At 36.9% G+C, this 22,286-nt stretch overlaps 1 protein-coding gene across 9 annotated transcripts in view; it reads left to right on the top strand.

Moving 5' to 3' along the window:
• Positions 1–21,514, top strand: part of LOC139761666 (uncharacterized) — an 84,321-nt gene extending 62,807 nt beyond the window's left edge. For all 9 annotated transcript variants that reach the window (XM_071685983.1, XM_071685988.1, XM_071685981.1 and 6 more), the window contains one exon: positions 2,218–21,514. In XM_071685983.1, the coding sequence (XP_071542084.1) occupies positions 2,218–2,999 (782 nt within the window). In that variant the 3' untranslated portion in view covers positions 3,000–21,514. The remainder of the gene's footprint in view (positions 1–2,217) is intronic.
• Positions 21,515–22,286: the final 772 nt, after the last annotated feature.

The raw sequence follows: 22,286 nt of genomic DNA, 5'->3' as shown, positions 1-22,286 counted from the left end.
GGAGATTAGGGTGGTTTGTTGTTAATGAGACAGGACCATATATTAATCCAATGAAAAAACTATGGTATACATATACCAGAAAATCTAAAATACTGTCGAATACATACTGTACAATGAATTCTATTAATAAGAACAGAATATAATAAACTTAATTACAACACTTACATTTACTACTGTTTCTGATCTACATAAACCACTCTCCCTGAGTCTCTCACTTTGTACACCAACCTGACCAAAACACCTTACATCTGCCACTGTTATCATCAAACATTCAACAAACCTTCAAAATACTCACTCCATCTCCTCATCACTTCATTACCTGGTACCACATCCCCCTTTGCCCCCTTCACTGATGTTCCCATTTGTTCTCTTATGCACATTATTTACCTCCTTCCAAAACATCTTTTTATTCTCCCTAAAGTTTCATTATACTCTCTCACCCCAACTCTCATTTGCCCTCTTTTTCAACTCTTGTACCTTTCTCTTGATCTCCTGCTGCTTTCTCTAATACATCTGGTCATTTGCACTCCTTCCTTGCAAGTACTTTCCGAAGACCTCTCATTTCTCTTTCACTAACAACTTTACTTCTTCATCCCACTACTCACAACCCTTTCTAGTCAGCCCACTTCTCACCTTTCTCATGCCAAATGCATCTTTTGCACATGCCATCACTGCTTGCCTAAATACATCCCATTCCTCACCCACTTCCCTCATGTTATTTGCTTTTACCTTTTGCCACTCTACACTTAATCTCTCATGGTACTTCCTCGCACGTTTCCTTTCCAAGCTCACTTACTCTCACCACTCTCTTCTCCCCAACATTCTCTCTTCTTTTCTGAAAGCTTCTACAAATCTTCACTTTTGCCTCCACGAGAAAGTGATCAGACAACCCAACATCTGCCCCTCTCAGCTCATTAACATCCAAAAGTCTTCTTTTACATGCCTATCAATTGACATGCAATCTGATAATGTCCTTTGACCATCTCTCCTACTCACATACGTATGCCTGTGTATATCTCTTTTTAAACCAGGGATTCCCAATCACCAGTCTTTTTTCACCACACAGGTCCACAAGCTCTCTATTTCCATTCACAACGCTGAATACCCCATGTACACCAATTATACCCTCAACTGCAACATTAATCACCTTTGCATGTAAATCATATATCATTATTACCCAGTTTTGTGCACCAAAACTGCTAACACACTCACTTAGCTGCTCCCAAAACACTTGCCTCTCAAGATCTTTCTTCTCATGACCAGATGCATAAGCACCAATAATCGCCCATCTCTCTCCATCCACTTTCAGTTTTACCTACATCAATCTAGAATTTACTTCCTTACACTCTATCACACACTCCCACAGTCCCTCCTTTAGGAGTGATGCTACTCCTTTCTTAGCTCTTGTCCTCTCACCAACTCCTAGCTTTACTCCTAAGACTTTTCCATACCATTTTTCCCCTTAAACCTTGAGATTTATTTTACTTAGAGGCAAAACATCATAGTTTCTTTTCTCGACATTCTACCCATCTTTCCTTTCTTCTCATCTTGGTTACATCCACACACATTCAGACACCCCAATCTGATCCTCCTCTAAGGAAGAGCTCTCCCTGCTTGACTCCTTCTTCTGTTTCCTCTTTTAGAAATTGAAATTGAAATACAAGAAGGGGAGGGTCTCCAGCCTCCCGTTCCCATCCCCGTCCCATTTAGTCACCTTCTATGACATGCGGGAAATACATGCAAAGTATTCTTTCTCCTCTATCCATGGGAATCCTTTTACAACATGCGGGGAATATATGGGAAGTATTCTTTTTCTCTATACATATATACATATCCTAAGACAGAGCCAGGTATCCATTTTATCAACCAACCCCTAGGGGTGGACTGACTGCCACAACTAGGATTCGAACCTAAGTGCTTGACCATGGGTAGAACACTAGTCCTGGAACACTAACCACCACACCACGGGAGTCCATACATCTCAAAAGTGGAAGGAACAAGGGAAGGGGGAAACCAAGGAGATGGAAGATTGTAGTGAAAGAAGTTAAGTGAGTGGATTTGAACAAATGAAGCAGTTTTTCAATTAATCCTGGTGCTACCTTACTACAAGGGGATTGTTCAACTTGCATGTAAAAAACAATTCTCACACAAACTATTGGATTTAAAGTTTTTTTATGAATTATAGATAATGATCATTAATAGTGTATGATGTTTCAGGTGAACGATGGGACACAAAGAAAGTGTGCAATATATGTGGAAAAGTTCTTTCTCGTGGTGACAAATTGAAGAATCATATCCGTACGCACACAAACAATTTCCCTTTCCATTGTGATACATGTGGCCAAGGATTTCTTCGGTCTGAAGGACTTCGCGTTCATAATCGAATTCATACTGGAGAACGTCCTTACGTCTGTATTATCTGTGGTAAGGCATATACAAGGAAAGATAAGCTGACCAGACATGCAATTGTCCATACTGGAGAAAGGCCATTTGTTTGTCAGCATTGTGGAAAATCATTCACTCGAAAGGACAAGATGCAACGACATGAGATGATACACAAAATTGAGAAGCCTTTCACATGTGTCCCATGTAATCTGGAATTCGTACGCCAGGAAACCTTTAATGCTCACATGGAAAGAAAACACCCTGAACGCCTTCCATACACCATAGTGCAGCAGCCTCGTGCAGGGAGCCCCGGATATCATCCACAAGGACTTAATCTCTCAAGTTCCTCAGATAGTAAGCATAGCAGCAGCAGCAAGCATTCTCAAAGCAGTACTAAAGTATCAAGCAGTACTACATCAACAAGTTCCACAACATCATCTGGCACTTCCTCTCTTTTGAGTGGTGCCACACATGCCAGTGGCACTTCTGTCACAAGCGGATCATCACTCCTCAGTAGTGCATCACTTCTAAGTGGTACATCACTTTTGAGTAGCAGTGCACTTTTAAGTGGTGTCTCGCTCCCAAGTGGTAGTGGAGCTCAAACATTATCATGAACTTTAAAAGATAGTTTCCTATATTGCTGTAGTAGATTTTCCTTTTTGTTGCTAACTTTACTTGTAAGGATGATTCTAGACTTCTGCTTTTTAGATTCATTTGATTTGTAGTGATATGTCCATATGATTTAGTTTTTAATATGACATTAATTCTGTGGCTAAGCCCATGCATTCATCTTATTCTCTTAAGTGAATTTTAGATGGATTTCCTCAGGATCCACTGACCTGGTTTTGAAATGTAAAAGACAGTAGATTATGATTTTACTGTAATATAAGTGTACTTTTCATCCATTTTCCTTTTTCAGAATCAGAGTCTGTGTATTGACAATGTGCTGTGTTCCTTTGAATAATACCTTAAAAAGTGATATTGATTTACAGTAAACATCCGATTCAAAGACCATGCACAAATTCAGTAATACTTCAGCTTCATGGGCATACTGTAAGAATTTGATTATTTAGATTTTCCCCAAAGAGGTTATCTTGTAATCCTGTAATGTGATCTTCATACAAGCATCAGTAAAATTGGTGAGTAGCCACACATAATGTGCTCACATTTGGGTTGTTATAAATTCTTTAGGAGGAACATATTCATTAGAAAACCACATACGAAATACTTCTTTGATTAGAATAGTACAGAAAAGAGAATGGTACAGGAAACAGTTTAACCGTATGATGAAAATACTACTGAAGGGTGTGATGGAAAAAATCTTTCCCTTTTGAAAATATGATGGATCCATCATCCACTTGATCCACTTCATGGAGATAGAAGTGGAATTAATGATGATAGATATATTTATAGATAGAAAATATGGGAAACGAGATACTGTATGGCATCCCTTCAGTTGCGGATCAGTTGCGGATTTTTTGTGATAAATGATATGAAAATAAATAGGATCTTGTCACAGAAAATGGTGTTGTTTTTCTCTCAGAATTAAACAGAATTAATGTTATTTCCTTTTTTAGATGCAGCTCTTAAACATTTTATACCCACATCGTCACAGTTCTCTACACTTATAATTTTCAGGTGTCAGAGAATATGTCACACATTTCATAATTTTACCGCTACCAAAGAACCATAAGTTATGCATAGCTCCCAGACTTCTTTTCTGGGTACTGCACAGTTACGGAGTTCAATTGGATTCCCATGTAAAACACATTGTCAGACTACTGTATAGTTAAGTATGGCAAGCTAGTTGTTCACAATGTGTTGTCTTGGAAAACATTTAATGTCAGATAATCTTTGTGGGGCTAAATGTCAATTTTGGTTTCATATAAGTGAACAGTTGGATTGAACTTATAGAATGGATAAATAGTAAAGTAAAGATTAGTGAAAATGCAAAAATTCGAAGTTGCTTATCAATGATGAAAACTACAGACAGAAGAGAAGCCTGCTTGAAGCGTGAGTTCATACAGTAGTTTGTATTGTTGAAAATTATACCATTAGAAGGGATGTTTGTGAAGACTGGTTTTTATGAGATGATGTGATTATTTTAGAATAAACAGAAACAAAAAGTATACCAGCCCAAGAAGAAAGTATTGGTTATTATACAAAGTAAATTGTTTGGCAAGTAACATGGCCTATAAAGACACAAAAATCTTTAGGGATGTCATCAGCCATCAAAGAAGAATAAAGCACAGCTGGAGATCATGGCTGCTAAGTAAAGAATTTATCTACTGTATGATTTTCATGACCTCAGAGCTCCTAACAGTGCTCCCATAAAGTGAGGAATTGGTAGGAACTACAAAGAAGGAAAAAGAAATATTAAGAGGCTTACCCTAACTGTTGCCTTTTTTTATACTCAATATATCATATCCATAAAAGTAATGGTAATTGTCAAAATACAGATATTGTAAATAACGATGAAAACAGGATATAAGGTAGGATATATTGTTATGAGTGTTAACTCTTATTACTGTTATGTATGAAGGCAAACAAGAGGAGAACTAAACAAAGCCCCAACTAAATGTGAAAAATGAAAGGGTGTTTAAAAAGTCATTGTGATAAATCAGATGTTATATCTTTGAAATGATTCTGTTGAGATTACTCAACACAGGACATTGGAAGAGGATGTTGTTCTGACTTAAAAGTTGCTATGTGTAGGGCATTACCAAAAATAGTATCATCAAATAGATCTTGTAGCTTTTGTAAAAAAAAAAAAGTGTGAGGCTCCATAACTAATGACAGCTGGACTTGTAATTACTGACATTTTTGTACATTTGTAACTCACTAGCCTAGATCACCTGCACTGGTCATGATATATTGCATGTGTCAAAAACCAATACATCTTTATTGTTTTTAGCAACATCAGTATGGGTTATGATTTGGCAAGTATAATTGGATGAGTATTGGGTCAGAGCAAACTAATCAAGATTTTAGAATGTTTATTATTTTATTTATTTATTTATTTATTTTGCTTTGTCGCTGTCTCCCACGTTAGCGAGGTAGCGCAAGGAAACAGACGAAAGAATGGCCCAACCCACCCACATACACATGTATATACATACACGTCCACACATGCAAATATACACACGTATACATGTCAACATATACATATATATACACACACAGACATATACATATATACACATGTGCATAATTCATACTGTCTGCCTTTATTCATTCCCATTTGGTAATGTTACCAAATTCTTTTTTCCATCTAACTGATGATCTGATGATCAGGACAGATACTGTTGAGAGTGATTTGAATATCATATATGCTGAACTTTAGGGGGAATCTTAGAATTTTGATGATTGAGAACTGTGTGACTGATTTTATTCTGCCAAAAGTTAGGTCATCATCTTAAAAAGGGTCATCTTTTGTGCTACTTAGGTTATCAGGCATTATATTAGTAAGAAATATCTTAGCACAATGATATTTCCATTTTATTGTTGAGATAGGCTATCCTCATCCTTTCTCAGTTATTTCATACAGCATTGTAAGAAGTATCTTTGCTAATAGTGGACAACTAAATGGGCTTGAAGAGCATTGGACAGCTGTAATACTTAGGTGAGGTATGTATTGGCAAAGGAGTTTTGGGGACCTTACTACCCTTTTTTTAATCAAGAAGTGACGTGTGTAATCGTGTGTAATTTAGGCAATTTGAGTACCATCCTTTATGTCCTTCATCAGTTTCCATGTTTGAATAGATGTGGTTTTGAAGCATTTTCTTTATTGGCAGTGCCTCTCTTGCATACTCGTACTATATCATCATTGGTCTCTTTCTGCTCCTATACTTCCATTTAATATACTATAGAGTTTAATTTTATCTTGCTTGCTTGTCTTTTATGATTGTGCAAGTGACATTGTCTTTCTTTTTCTTGATTAACTGTTATCTTACTATTTTATTTATTGAAATTGAATTTCTTACTTCACACATTTTATCAGCCAGCCTCTATCCAGCTGTTATTTGAAAACTTGGCCATTGAATTAACCATCTCCTGGTTGGGTTTACTGGATTTTTATTGTTACCTTTGTATGATAATTTGTGTTGTAGAACATTTATGAATCAGCCTTTGTATGACTGTTTCTCTTAGTATCATTATATGAATTAGCCTGTATGATAGTTTCTGTTTGTATCACGACATAAATCAGCTTACCATGCAAAATGGTACAGACAGCGGGACACAGATGTGTGCAAATGAGGCCATCATTTGTGTGTTCTTGATTTACCTTTATTGTAGATTCAAGAATTGAAAACTTCATTTGCAGCTTTCCTACAAAACTAAAGGACAATAAAGGAAAACTATAGGAAGTAAAGAATAAATGAAACAAGGAATGATAAAACTGGAGAGGCAGTTGTGCATAAAACAGAACTCTCCAATCCTGTTTACTGGTATCTGAGGTATATTAAGTGTATACAACCTTTCTGTTTAATCGCAAATATCATAAACATTTGTACAGTGTCCCTATTCCTATTATCACTCTAGATTGTACAGTGCACACTCAGTTTAATCATCAAGTGAGGAAACATCTTTCATTATTCTTCTCAATACAAAACATCTGCATTGCATATAGTCAGGAATCTTTACCCCCTGCATCTGTATTGTAAAAAGTCATATCTTGAATAGTTCATTCACCACATCTCTCCATTTCTTTCATAGTGTACATTTTTTCTTTGCAGCTTCAGGATATTTTCATAAATCTTTACCAACCTGTCATTTTATGTATGTCTTTCTTGGCTTCATTTCATGAATCCTAAATATTGGTATTTCTTAACACCATATATCTTTTTCATATCACCTTTCTTAAAGTTATCCATCTCAGTTTTTTAATTTTTGCCCATTAGAACTTGAGAAATTGAATATTTTTATCCATATACAGGTTGAGTATCCCTTATCCGAAATGCCTGGGACCAGAAGTGTTTTGGATTTTGTATTTTTTCATATTTTGGAATATTTGCATATACATAATGAGATATCTTGGGGATGGGACCCAAGTCTGAACACAAAGTTCATTTATGTTTCATATGCACCATATACACATAACCTGAAGGTGATTTATACAATGTTTTTAATAATTTTGCTCATGGAATGAAGTTTGTATAACACTGAACCATCAGAAAGCTAAGGTGTCACAATCTCAGCCACCCATGCAGACAATCTGTGGTTGTTTGGCATCACCTTCATTCCTGACTCTGAATTTTTAGGGTACTGATAAGCAATCATTTTCTTACACTTATTCACACATAAGTACTTAACAGTAAAAAAAAAAGAAATATCAATACAATGAAAAAATAATGTTTTTGGAATTTTCCACTTGTAACGTCATGTTGCTGCTCAAAATGTTTTGGATTTTGGAGCATTTTGGATTTTTGGAATAGTGATGTTCAACCTGTACGAGAGTATGGAAATATGGAGAAGCAATCCGTTTTGCAGACTTCATGCACACACACTGTATGCACAGACCTTCCCAGTTACCGGAGTTATCAGTGATTCTTCTTTGTATACTGTACTCTTATTGAAAATTGATTCCAGATACTTTTTTATAAACTTAATTGCCCATCCCAATGTAATGAGGTAGCATAAGGAACATAAAACCAAAGGCCTCATTTGCTTACATCCATTGTAGCCATCATGTGTGATCTACTGAAGCCAGGCCTTATCATCTAGATCCAGGCCCTGCAGACCACTCGGGTTTGCCTTTACCATATGTCCCTAGGTATTCTGCCAATCCTCAGCATCTCACCATGAGACATACATACACTGAAAATCCTAGCTGATTAATCAACAACATTGTGACCTTTTTCTTAAAAGTTCAATTGCAGTCCCATCCACTCTAGCCTTTTTTGCTGTACTTCATTTTATGCAAGGCTATCACCACCTTGACTCTTTTCACAAAACCACTAGCCTTGACTCGCACTTTGGATTCCTTCACATCCAATACTTCCCACATCTGCCACCCTATCATTGAAGACATTTAACAACCTTTGAAAATATTTGCTCCCTCCTCTCTCCACTTAAATTTCTGCTTTTCATTTCTCCATTTGTCCCCTTCACTGACATTCTCATTTCTTCTCTTGTTTTTCTGACACTAATAACCTTCTTCCTAAACATTTTCTGGTTCTCCCAGAAGTTTGCTTTCTGTTTTAGCCCTTGTACCTTTCTCTTGACCTCATGCCACTTTCTCTTGTGCATATCCCAATCGCTTGAACTTCTTCCATGCTCTTTCACAAGCAACTTAACATCTTCATCCTACCACTCACAACCCTCTTTCATTTGTCCATCTCCCACCTTCTGCATGCCACGCACTTCTCTTGCTCATGTAAGCAGTGCTTCCTTAAGTACCTCCCATACTTCACCCACTCCCCTAACTTCATTTGCTCATGTCTTTTTTGCCATTCTGCACTCAAACTCTCTTGGTTTGTTTTCTTACAAGCGTCATACTTGCTGCCTTCTTATACTTGCTGCCATCTTCCATTCCCGTCGCCACCCTGCCACATATGAAACACCACCCCCCTCCTCCCAGGCGTGCATGATGTAGCGCTAGGAAAAGATAACAAAGGCCACATATGTTCACACTCAGTCTCTTGCTGTCATGTGTAATGCACCAAAACCACAGCTCCCTTTCCACATTCAGGACCCACAGAACTTTCCATGGTTTACCACAGACACTTCACACGCCCTGGTTTAATCAATTGTCTGCATGTTGACCCTGGTATACCACATAGTTCCAATTCACTCTATTCCTTGCATGCCTTTCACCCTCCTGTATGTTCAGGCCCTGATCCCTCAAAGTCTTTATCACTCCATTCTTCCACCTCCAATTTGGTCTCCTGCTTCTCCTTCTTCCCTCCACCTATGACATATATATTCTCTTTGTCAATCTTTCCTCACTCATTCTCTCCATGTCTCCAAACCATTTCAACACACCCTCTTCTGCTCTCTCAACCACACTCTTTTTATTACCACACATCTCTCTTACCCTTTCATTACTTACTCGATCAAACCACCTCACACCACATATTCTCCACAAACATTTTATTTCCACCACATCCACCCTCCTCCGCACAACCCTATCTATAGCCCATACCTCCCAACCATATAACATTGTTGGAACCACTATTCCTTCAAACATACCCATTTTTGCTCCGAGAAAACGTTCTCGCCTTCCACACATTCTTCAATGCTACCCATTTTTGCTCCAAGAAAACGTTCTCGCCTTCCACACATTCTTCAATGCTCCTGGAACCCTTTGCCCCCACCCTGTGACTCACTTCTGCTTCCATGGTTCCATCTGCTGCTGAGTCCATTCCCAGATATTTAAAACACTTCACTTCCTCCAGTTTTTCTCCAATCAAACTTACCTCCCAATTGACTTATCCCACAACCCTATTGAACCTAATATTATTACCTTGCTCTTATTCACATGATATGTTGCAAGAGCACTTTTGTGTGATTACATCATCAGAGGAGATAAAAGAATGGGATGGAAGGCTTAAAACAGTCAGTATACATACAAGAGAGGCAGAGCTAAGATGCTGTTGGTATGCAAGTGTTTGTGGTTTGTGGTTGTCAGGTCATCACCATGCCTGTTATAAAATTTTATTAAATGGAGGAGATTGTTTTCATTGTAACTACAATTTAATAATTTCAGTCTCTGCTATTTGCTTTTTGATTCTAACATTCTTGATCCCAGTGACTCTTTTTAACAATGTATCTCTTGTTTCACTTGCACTTTCATTTACGTTATTTCAAAACCTTCCCAACTCAAGCCTGCATTTCTTGAATGAACTCCCTCATAGAATTGAATACAGTCAAACATCTCGTATGTGGTGTTCCAGAAATTGGCAGATCCCATAACCTGACACTTGTAAGGTGAAATACCAGCACTTCATCTCATATGTAGTCACCTATCACTACCTTAGTCTACATTGTACATTTGGGTACTTGAATGTTTTTAAAGTCATTTCTCAAGCTTGTCTCTACTCACTGTCATTTGAATTGGAACATGTGATTTATTTGTTATGTAGAGATGCCGTATGTAACAAGTGACTGTAATTAGCAATGGAATTTTTTTTTTTTTGTACTTAATTGCTGTTTCCTGCGTTATTGAGGTAACGCCAAGAACAGATACTCACATAACATGATGAGGGTTGTATGGCTTATGGAGCTTGTACTCCAGTCACATATGCAGTTTGCCTTTTCTGGCTTTCATTGAAATTGGAAGGTATGTAGAGATGCCTTATATCGCAGTCAATAACATTTAGTACCAGGAAAGAATCTGAGTCTCAGTTACTCACATGATTTGTTGGGGGAAGGTATGCCCTTGGTGTGTGGCCTTGGTACACCCCAAGCAAATTGTCAATATGCCTCAAGCAAATTAGTGACATTCTTTGCAGCACTAAAGTTAGTCATAAAGATTCAGTAGATGTTGAAATGTTAGTACTAGGAAGAGTCCTCTTCATATAACTTATACCCTTTGATGATGACAGAGAATTGAAGATGAAAGAGTCAATAAATGTCAACAAACTATTGATAAGCTGAGGGCCCATGGCATGCCAGGATTAGATATTTGACAACATATACATTCATTTTATGATTCCTTTTCATTATTGATATTTCCTATCAGTTGATCATACTAAACATTTTCTTTAATATTCTGATAACCTGTGCTATCCTTTAAGGTTTAAACCTCGTTCCTTTCCTGTCTTTCGTACTTGATCGATGTTTCATGCATTAGCGAGGTAGCACTAGGAACTGATGAAGAAAGGCTGTGTCCATTCACATCTATTCTCTAGCCGTCATGTGTAATGCACTGAAACCAAAGCTCTATCAATAACCAGGTCCACTAACCTTCCATGGTTTACCCTAGGTGCTTCACATGCCCTGGTTCAGTAACAGCACGTTGACTCCTGTATACTGCATCATTCCAATTCACTTTATCCTGCGCACACCTTTCACCCTCCTGCATGTTCAGGCCTCTGTCACTCACAATCTATTTTCCTCCATCTTTCCATCTTCAATTTGGTCTCCCCTTTCCCCTTGTTCCCTCTAATTCTGATACATATATCCTCTTTGTCATCCTTTCCTCGCTCATTCTTGCTATATGTCCAAACCATTTCAGCATAACTTCGTCAGTTTTCTCAACCAGACTTCTTATTATCACACCCTCCTCTGCACAGTCTTATCTATATTCCATGTTTCACATCTGTATAATAATGTTGGGACCACTATTCCTTCAAACATACTGATTTTAGCCCTCCCAGAACTTCTGCACCCTCACCCACCTCATGACTTCAACCTCACTTAAATTTGTAAAGTACTCTGGGAAAATAATGCTCTACATTTTTGTCATTATCTTTATGATTTGCTCTTAAGACCACTTGCTGCTCACAGCAACGTTTGTGTTTACTGAAGTCACTGCTGTTTAATTGCTGCACAACCATCAATGAGGACACCAGTCCATTGTTTACTCTGTTTTGAACATGTGGTGGTTATGTCTGTCACACTCTATTTCTGTATCTTGCCTTTGTAATGTTTCCAACAAATGTTCAAAATCCAATAATGAGTATGCTGATGCTTTTGGTATGAAAAGAACATCTTTTGCTGACAGCTCTGCAGAAGGTGGGAATTTTCAAGAAATATGAGAATCTCACATCATTGTGTAACATATATGGTCATTTTGGTGCTGGCTCTTCAAGGATTTACAATGTAAACAAGGAATGTGAAGATATACAGACCTGCTCTGCTGAAAGTGACATGAATAGTGACCTCAGTAAGCTTGCATATGAATGGTTTAAGCACTGCAGTAGCAGAGGTGTAACTATTTTTGGCACCATGCTGATGGGAAAGGCCAAGTTAATTCCTCATAAGTTAAAGATGAATCTTGTGAATTCCCCACCAGATGATTGCACAAATTTTAAGTCAGCTGGGTCAGATGCCATTCCCAGTACAAGTAATTGTCATGAAATTGGAAACAAGGAAGAATTTTTGGTAATTCTAGTAAATAAGTAGAATTGTAATGTTTCAAACTTCAAAAAACTTATAAATAGGGAAAAGAAAACTGTGTTGTCATAATATATTTGATTTGCAATCAGATTCCCTTTGAAAATCCAGTGTTCAGCAATTTTGAAATCCAGCAACTGCGTGGCCCCAAGGTTACCAGATTTGAGACATTCAAGTTGTTATACAGCAGCATTAGCCATATTCCTTTTCCATTATCTTATATTTCACCCAATTTTGATGCTTTCAGAAGTCATCTTTGTGGTTCGTTTCTTTCAGAAGTTATCTCTACAGTTCATTCATGACATACATTAGACAATGATGGTGACATAATACATTCTTGCATTGCTTCACCTCTGACAAATTATTTAAGCAGTCATTCTAACACTGTCTTCTTATTGAATACCAATCATTGCTTAGATATATTAAAGCAGTCTGTACAGCTCTAGTACATTCCATAAATCTGACAAACATGATTTCTTTATACTTTTTTAAGGCCAGTGAAATTTGTGTTCTCTTGTATCTCTTCCTAGCATAAAATCATTCTCATGACGTCTTTTGTATATGTATTTGTACATGTATACTGTGAGTACAACTGGCTAGTTGAATATATTTAAAGTTGAATGTGTGTGCTATGTAATATAAGAAAGTGAATCTTCATTGTACACAAATCTGTTAGTTTTACTAGAAGTTCAGACTTCAAATGGTATTAACAAAAATTCACAGACATGTTCTCTTATAAGAATAAGCATAACCTGAATTATTTATTTTTTTCATGAACAGAAATAACCTCATCTCAGTAGACCCCTCTCTCCACAGCTTACCTGCTTAGTTAAGTTATACCTGCAGGACAGGGTACAAGTAGAAAAGAAAAAAAGATGTGCTAACTGAATATCTTTGTATATACAATGGTGGAAAGTGATGGCCAGTCTCTTAGACATGAGGGATGGTGGAAGATGGCATGGTATAGGACTGACTGCATTCATGACCAGTGAGGAAGAGTTGGCAAGGGATATTGTGCTGCAGTATATGATGAGGTGTTTCTTTGGTCTTATTAAGAAGCTAAACTAGGCCTGTATCATTGGGAGGTTGTTACCTTAATGAAAGTGGGACATAACATTAATCCCGGTAACTTATCTGTTTTAGATATTTTAGAATTGATCATATTTGACATGTTGCAGCTTTACCATCTTATGTTGTTAGTCACCTCATTGTACTAACTGTACACTGGAAATGCATTTGGGTATTGCCATTTTATTTTTAATTCTGTATTTTGCAGTGTTAAACAAGGACTTTGAGTTGTTGTTTTTTAGTCAACATCACTAAGCTGTATATAAGTTACTTACTAGGATTTGTAGAACATGTCTTTTAAGTTTACCTTGTTCCATATATCATTACATGCATTTTATTTGATATATTAAGAGGTCTACACTTAATATTATGTTCGTTAAGTTTTATAGAGAAAACTTTAAATGTACAATTTACTGGAACCACCTTCAGACATTAAACATTAATGATGTATGGTAGCTTTGGGTTTAAAATGATTTTTTTTTACTATTATAGTATACTATTATAGTGGACTATTTTTATAAACCAGATGTATTTGTATAAACCAGATGTACTAATAAAGTGGAGAATGACTCCACCTGTTTGGCAAATGAAGCTAAATTTGAAATTTTTGAAATATATATGATAATGCTGTTAGTGTTTTAAGTTTTTGAAAATCAATAAAAGGTTGTTTTGAATGGATGCTGAGTACAGGTGTCCCTTATTTATACCAAGGTTGCCTATCTTAGAAAAGGTCTGTGTTAGCATATTGTTGTGATGTTAAGATGGTGTAAGGACATGGGAATCATCATCACATAGAAGCAAGGTTATATATGAAGTGGAGAAGAAGGCTGCTCATGTGGATTGATATGGTATAGTGCTGCGGTAAGGTGGAGTCATGGAGAGCATGTGTGTTGGGAGTGCTAATCATCACTTGGTGGTTAGGGAGAGTCTTTGAAAATCTGTGTTAAAGTTGAATGCTTTCATTGTATGTTGGGCTTGCTCATGTGCTGGAAATAGCTAAATACTGAGGTACCCTCATCCTTCTCTTGTCTTTTAATTACCTTTAGCTTTATTTCAAGGATCATCTCTTGTAGAAGTGCTTATAGGATGTTTTGGGGATGTCACATCACCAATAAAGAGACCAAATCAATTCCTTAAGGACAATATCGCTGTACATATTAAGCAGCACATGGCATCTGGTATCAACAGGCCACCCCCTTTAGGATTCATTGTGCTACCCACAAGTAAGTTTTTTCTAGCCTGTTTTATTATCTCATTTTTTTTTTACCATGTTTTATGTAGTCTCTTACTGTTCAAACTATGAGAGGATACTATTCTTTGGTTTATCACTTTCAGATGAGCAGAAAATGATGTAAATGTTTACTTTTGAATTGTATGCTATTGTCCTTTTGCTTAAGTGTTCATTATTATTTTCTTTGATAAGTTAGGCATGGTTTTCAGATATTTATTTTTTATTTCTATACAGTGATAACCTAGCAGTCAAACAAGAATAGTCAGACTACATAATTAAGTACCATGTGGGAATGCCATTGATAAGCCATGCTTCCCATGATTCTGCCATATCTTAATGTCTTATTGTTTGCTATGGTGATAGTTGTTATTCACTTATTATTATTATTCACTTATTATTAGTAATTTAACAGCCTTTTAATTTTTCATTTTTAGACAAGCTTAGAGTAAATATTTATTTTGTTAATATATGTTCATGTCAAATTCTTAATCAAGATTTTAATATAATTTTTTGTCATTATCATCCAATCCTTTTACTGTAGCTATTATGAACACGGCCTCCTTTTTTTGCATTTGGTGCAGCTGGGACAAGTAGTTCTTTTGTTTTTAATGCCATGTGAGGTGTTGAAACAAGAATATTGTAACTGAAAGTACATGAGATGGATAGAAACAGGGGATTTGATGATCCATGATGAGATTATCTGTAAGCATAATCTTATTTGTCATAGGAACAGGATAGTAAAGCAAAAGCATCTCCCCATGCACCACTTCCTCTAGCTCAGCAGTGTACAGAAAAAAGAGCTGAGAAGGAGCACCATGTACCAAGTGAGTTTATAGTGCCGTAGGAGACAAAACTTTGAAATGGAATAGATAAGGTCAATCTTAAAGTTTTCTTCCATCTCAAAGCAGGTCTTGTTAATAGAAAGAGGTATCATTAGAGTATTTGTCCAGCCACATTTGAAGGTATAGGTAGTTTTCATATTAATAGCATATGATATTGATATATTCCAGTGCTCTATAACCATACAGCTGAAAAGACTTCACCCATATTGTTGTTATGTCTCCATCCTGTAATTTCATATGTTATTTGAAACTGCAGATGCTGGTGACTGAGTTTGGTAAAGTGTGTGAAAGAAGAAAGCTGAGAGTAAATGTGAATAAGAGTAAGTTTATTAGGTACAGTCGGGTTGAAGGACAAGTCAATTGGGAGGTAAGTTTGAATGGTGAAAAACTGGAGGAAGTGAAGTGTTTTAGATATCTTGGAATGGATTTGGCAGGGGATGGAACCATGGAAGTGGAAGTGAATCATAGGGTGGGGGAGGGGGTGAAAGTTCTGGGAGAGTTGAAAAATGTGTGGAAGCGAGAACCTTATCTTGGAAAGCAAAAATGTGTATGTTTGAAGGAATAGTGGTTCCAACAATGTTATATGGTTGCGAGGCATGGGTTATAGATAGAGTTGTGTGGAGGAGGGTGGATGTGCTGGAAATGAGATGTTTAAGGACAATATGTGGTGTGAGGTGGTTTGATCGAATAAGTTTTGAAAGGGTAAGAGAGATGTGTGGTAATAAAAAGAGTGTGGTTGAGAGAGCAGAAGAGGGCGTTTTGAAATGGTTTGGTCACATGGAGAGAATGAGTGAGGAAAGATTGACAAAGAGGATATATGCGTCAGAGGTGGAGGAAACGAGAAGTGGGAGACCAAATTGGAGATGGAAAGATGGAGTGAAAAAGATTTTGAGTGATCGGGGTCTAAACATGCAGGAGGGTGAAAGGCGGGCAAGGAATAGAGTGAATTGGAACGATGTGGTATACCGGGGTCGACGTGCTGTCAATGGATTGAACCAGGACATGTGAAGCATCTGGGGTAAACCATGGAAAGTTTTGTGGGGCCTGGATGTGGAAAGGGAGCTGTGGTTTCAGTGCATTATACATGACAGCTAGAGACTGAGTATGAATGATTGTGGCCTTTGTTGTCTTTTCCTAGTGCTACCTCGTGCACATGCGGGGGAGGGGGTTTTCATTTCATGTGTGGCGGGGTGGCGACGGGAATGAATAAGGGCAGACAGTATGAATTATGTACATGTGTATGTATGTATATGTCTGTATGTGTATATATATATATGTATACGTTGAGATGTAAAGGTATGTATATGTGCAGGTGTGGACATGTATGTATATATATGTGGATGTGGATGGGTTGGGCCATTTCTTTTGTCTGTTTCTTTGCACTACCTCGTTAACGCGGGAGACAGCGACAAAGTATGATAATAATGATAAATTTTTGGCTGTTAAATCTCAACCAAATGTGAGGAAATTTTTATTTGTAATCGAAAGTATTTAGTATGTAGAAAACTTCTAGATTTCCTTGGAGGCTGTGGTTTCTTTAGAGGGAGTAATCTCAGGTCTTTGAGTCTTTCTTCATAAGGCTTATTTCAGAATGACAGAAACAGTTTTGTTTCTCTTCCATGAATTTTCCATAGTTTCTCTTCATCTTTGATTAAATTTGGTGACCATGATTAAACAGCATATCCCAAATGAGGTCTAGCCAGAACATTGTTACTGTTAATTCTCTCTGCTGCTATCCATCATGAGCTGCCATCCTTTAGATCAGGTGTTTTTCCCCTTTTTGGGTTAGCTACCCACAATATTTTGAAAACAGGAGGTTAGCTACCCTCAATATTTTTAAAACAACAATGTGACAGCATTGCACTGCTGTGACAGGGAGGAAAGTCTGTTAACTTTTTATAGATATTTTCATGTAAAATTGTGTCAGTTTCATGCGGAATATGTGCCTGTTTAAATTTATGTACATTAACGAAAACACTACTTTGAGGTTTTCACTACTTTGAGGTTTTGCAAACCATAACAATGTGCTCGGTTAAATGTGTTTATGAGAAAATGGCTAAATGGTTTTTCTGGACAACAAATAGTCATAAGATGACCAAATGTTAATAAGTTTAAATGAGTCTGTACCATGTTTTTACTTATGTCATTTTGATTAATGATGAAAAATGGTTCCTCACCATAAAAGATCTGTAAAAGATGCTGGACACCAGGTGATCATAACCTGCACATTAAAATCAACCTATCTCAAATGTCATATAAGTGTAAAAAAGAACAATGATAATATGGCTACATACACAGATGACCTTAACCCAGAATAAAATTTGGAAGTATGTGCACCTCACCTGTCACTGAAATGTAAAAATATGTATGTAATAACAATGATACAGCTTCATGCTATGATCAGTACTGACTATTACTTTTGATAGCACCTTTTCTCATGGGTTGTTGATGTGAAACATAGGCCAAGCCTTATTACTCTGCTTCTCAGTATGTTTTTCCATTTATCAACATTTCTAACCCATTTACCTGCACATCCCAAAATAGTATGCTGCACTGTTTTCAGAGGAACTCATAATGTTGTCACTGTACAAAACATGCCAAATAACAGAAAAAAGCACAGTGCTTGTGCTCACAAGATGTCAGCAAAATCTTGCAGTGTATTGCCAATCAGGTGGGTGTGGGCTGGTGATGTAGGACCTGCACTCAACACTTATTGGCTGAGCTGCTCCTAGGGCTTCATTGCTCTGGACTATGGCATGACATTGTTCTTTCTACACCCAAAATAACTGGATATACTGGAAACGGAAGTGGATCATAGGGTGGGGGAGGGGGCGAAAATTCTGGGAGCCTTGAAGAATGTGTGGAAGTCGAGAACATTATCTCGGAAAGCAAAAATGGGTATGTTTGAAGGAATAGTGGTTCCAACAATGTTGTATGGTTGCGAGGCATGGACTATGGATAGAGTTGTGCGCAGGAGGATGGATGTGCTGGAAATGAGATGTTTGAGGATAATGTGTGGTGTGAGGTGGTTTGATCGAGTGGGTGACGTAAGGGTAAGAGAGATGTGTGGAAGTAAAGGGAGTGTGGTTGAGAGAGCAGAGGAGGGTGTTTTGAAATGGTTTGGTCACATGGAGAGAATGAGTGAGGAAAGATTGACCAAGAGGATGTATGTGTCGGGGGTGGAGGGAACGAGGAGAAGAGGGAGACCAAATTGGAGGTGGAAAGATGGAGTGAAGGGGATTTTGTGTGATCGGGGCCTGAACATGCAGGAGGGTGAGGGGAGGGCGGGGAATGGAGTGAGTTGGAGCGGTGTGGTATGCCGGGGTTGACGTGCTGTCGGTAGATTGAATCGGGGCATGTGAGGCGTCTGGGGTAAACCATGGAAAGCTGTGTAGGTATGTATATTTGCGTGTGTGGACGTATGTATATACATGTGTATGGGGGTGGGTTGGGCCATTTCTTTCGTCTGTTTCCTTGCGCTACCTCGCAAACGCGGGAGACAGCGACAAAGCAAAAAAAAAAAAAAAAAAACTGGGTCAGAATGACAAACTATGAGAAAGCGGTTTTTACCATCTGACAGAGTAGCCTGAACAGTATGGAACTACAGAAAATGGATATTACAAAAATAGTGAATAGGTCACCATGGTTTGCAGTGCCTCATGTGCACTATTTTATTGATATAACAATGAAGAAACACAGTAGTGCGTTCATACAACTGACAGCACTGACTCGCTGATATCACATGCCAATTGATGGCTGACAGCATCACTGTAAACAATTGCACCCAAATGAGTTCTGTCCTTCAGCAATCAGGGATAAGTAGTGTATTCACTACTGCAATCAAAATAAGAGAAGTAATTCTTTAGAATTTCCAAAAAGCCAGGCACGAGCCTGTAAAAGGAAGAGTCCAACAAGGATTGGATATTTTTATTTTCCTGATTTTGATGGTACTGATTATTATGCGGATCCTCTAGATAATCACAGTACATAATTAAGCACCATATGATTATTGCTTAGATAGGTTAGGTTTCCTATGTTTCACTGTGATAACTGCTAGTAGATTTGTTTTGATGTGTTAATGTCTCATTGTTTATCTTATTTTCTCTATAATCTTTAGTTTTTGATACTTTAACAGACTGAAGGGCATGATATGCATCAACATAGGGCCACATATTGCTTAGTATGAAAAAAAATTTGGATGGTTTAAAAGTTCATTGCAATTGTACAAATTTGGTTCTTGTGAAATCAGTATAAATGATGGCCAGATGTATTATTAGGGAATATTTTGAATGGCTTGTAATATTTTGTGTATTTAGTGGAAATAGCTTTTGGAGTACAGATTAATCATGACTGATGAACTTAATGCACCACAGACCCTGTGGGTCTATTTTTTTTTGAGTCAGGTGATGCAGTTAGTTACCAAAGATTTTGGTAGGGATGTTATGAAGGCTGTTTGATGTTAGATTATAAAGATATAAGGTAAAATTCAAAGGTACCTCAATAATGTTTTTGATGAAAAGAAGAAAGTGATATGAACATTGCCTCATTTTATTTTACAAGAAAATACAGCTCATTTTGGATTGATACTATATTTCTACATGTATATTGCAACTTGTCGCCCAGCAGAAAAGGATTTGATGGGAGGAATATTACAATAGCCACTGTTAGTGTCTTTTTGTCATTTTCAATGTATTCAAATACATGAAAAGGGTTAAAGGATAAAGCACATTTTATATGTTTGATGTTTATTGAAATAGCCCACCTGAAGATATGATATCTTAAATTTTATGGGAAAAGAAGGATGTGATTAATAGGGTAAATTAAAAGAATACTTTTGACCATACTTAATAATCAAATAAAAAAAGGTACTGCAAGCAAGGGTTAGATATGTCAGAAAAAATGAGAAGTCCTCAGAAAAATGGTATATCATGAGAGGTGTACATAAAATGATGTCTCAGTTATATGTAGTTACTGGTATGTCTGAAGATTATGAATAGGGCATTGCACACATATAACTATTTTAGGGATGGGCATGATAGCTGTTGATATGATTCCTTTCATGATTTAATCAGTTTTTTACAGATTCCTGCTCAGAAGAGGTTGTACACAATCATTACACTTACCAGTGATTGTAAGATATTAATATAAAACTAGATGAAATTTGATGTTAACATGTGGATAAGGTAATTTTATAAAAGTAATTGGAATGAAATATGAATATTGTATGAACTAAATTGGGATGAGAAGGAACAAGATGTGTTAACTGAATTCCCCCAAAACAGGAATAAAGGAAGAAATACGTAACAAAGTAGGTAATGTTAGAGTTGGGAGGACCATAAATCAATGATAGAGCAGAATATAATGAGGAGATATGTAGATGTATCTCTTTTATTGAATGAGTTGCCTAAATTTTGGTGGTAAGTAATTTATATTAGTAAACTGTACCAGATACATGCCCAGGTCAATTGAAGTATTGCTGTGCAGTACCATAATAATGAATAGAGTATCATATAAAAGTGTAAATGTTACTGTGAATGCTCTGTTATGTACCACATTCAGATGCTGTACTATATATTACACAGCAGTCATTCATCAGAAGCAAACAGCAGTACATTAGCCTTTTAGAAACCATGAAATTACAATACATTTATTGTATTGTATTACTTTAGATTAGAATTTTTAGTTTATAGGTATGTATTAATTACTGTAGTAAGATTTTTTGTTGGATAACTAATGTATAGAATTACTCTAAGCTCTTTGCCACAAAGAGTTGTATTGTGTTTGAAAAACATAAGAGTTAAGGCAGGAATGTTAACTTTAATATCTGAAATTATTTTCTGTATTTGTGCTGATAAGAGCATTTCTTTAGTTATTTCACAACTATAATGTAATGCATGTAACTACAGCCCTGAGTATTTTATCAGAAGAATGTGTTTCATTACACCAAAGTATTCACCTACATACTACACGAGTACATATTGCTTTGCTAGTTCATTTCACATTTTGACGAGACGTCAGTGATTCGGATTCTGATCTTAAGCTGCTGTATACTTAGAAATTTCCAGTGTGATAACAAGAGTTGAAAATCCTGGGAATTTTCTTAATTGGAGAGCTACAACAGCCTTTTTTACTTTCATTATATGTATATTTACAGACTCCATAATGAAAGCCTTAAAAGTATTGGGTTACTTTTTGTCATTTGACTTTACCATATGCTTCCCTGTAACTTGGGGCTGTTGAATGACTGAGATGGGAGAGCATGGATTCAGATTCTCACTTCATTTTCTGCTTAGCAAGGTGGCTCTAGGAACAAATGAACAATAACCTCATTAGGACACATCCAATATGTGGCTGTTAAGTATAATGTATATTTTTATATTGATATCTTAATTCTTGGATGTTTAGAAAATACTTAAATAGAAAGACTATACATGGACAAAAATATCAAAGCAATAGTGATGAGTAGTGGAGAATAAGTTGTAGAATTGTTTCTTAGTCTGAATTTAGCCATATCACTGTGGCATAATATTGGACCAATAAGGTTTCCCTGAGTGTAGCATTTTAGAAGATGAGAAGTGGTGAAAGCCTTGTGTAAGGTGAAATGTGGCAAGGAGGCTGAAGTATGCAAGATTGCAAACACTTGAACACCACTTCCTCTACCACTCCGGAAGCCATATAGTTCCTCCCCAGTCTGATGTTCT

This window comes from Panulirus ornatus, chromosome 41 (assembly GCF_036320965.1).
Source record: "Panulirus ornatus isolate Po-2019 chromosome 41, ASM3632096v1, whole genome shotgun sequence".
Taxonomy (NCBI): Eukaryota; Metazoa; Arthropoda; class Malacostraca; order Decapoda; family Palinuridae; genus Panulirus; species Panulirus ornatus.
Note: the sequence above shows the minus strand (reverse complement) of the source record. Positions and strands in the feature narration are given on the sequence as shown.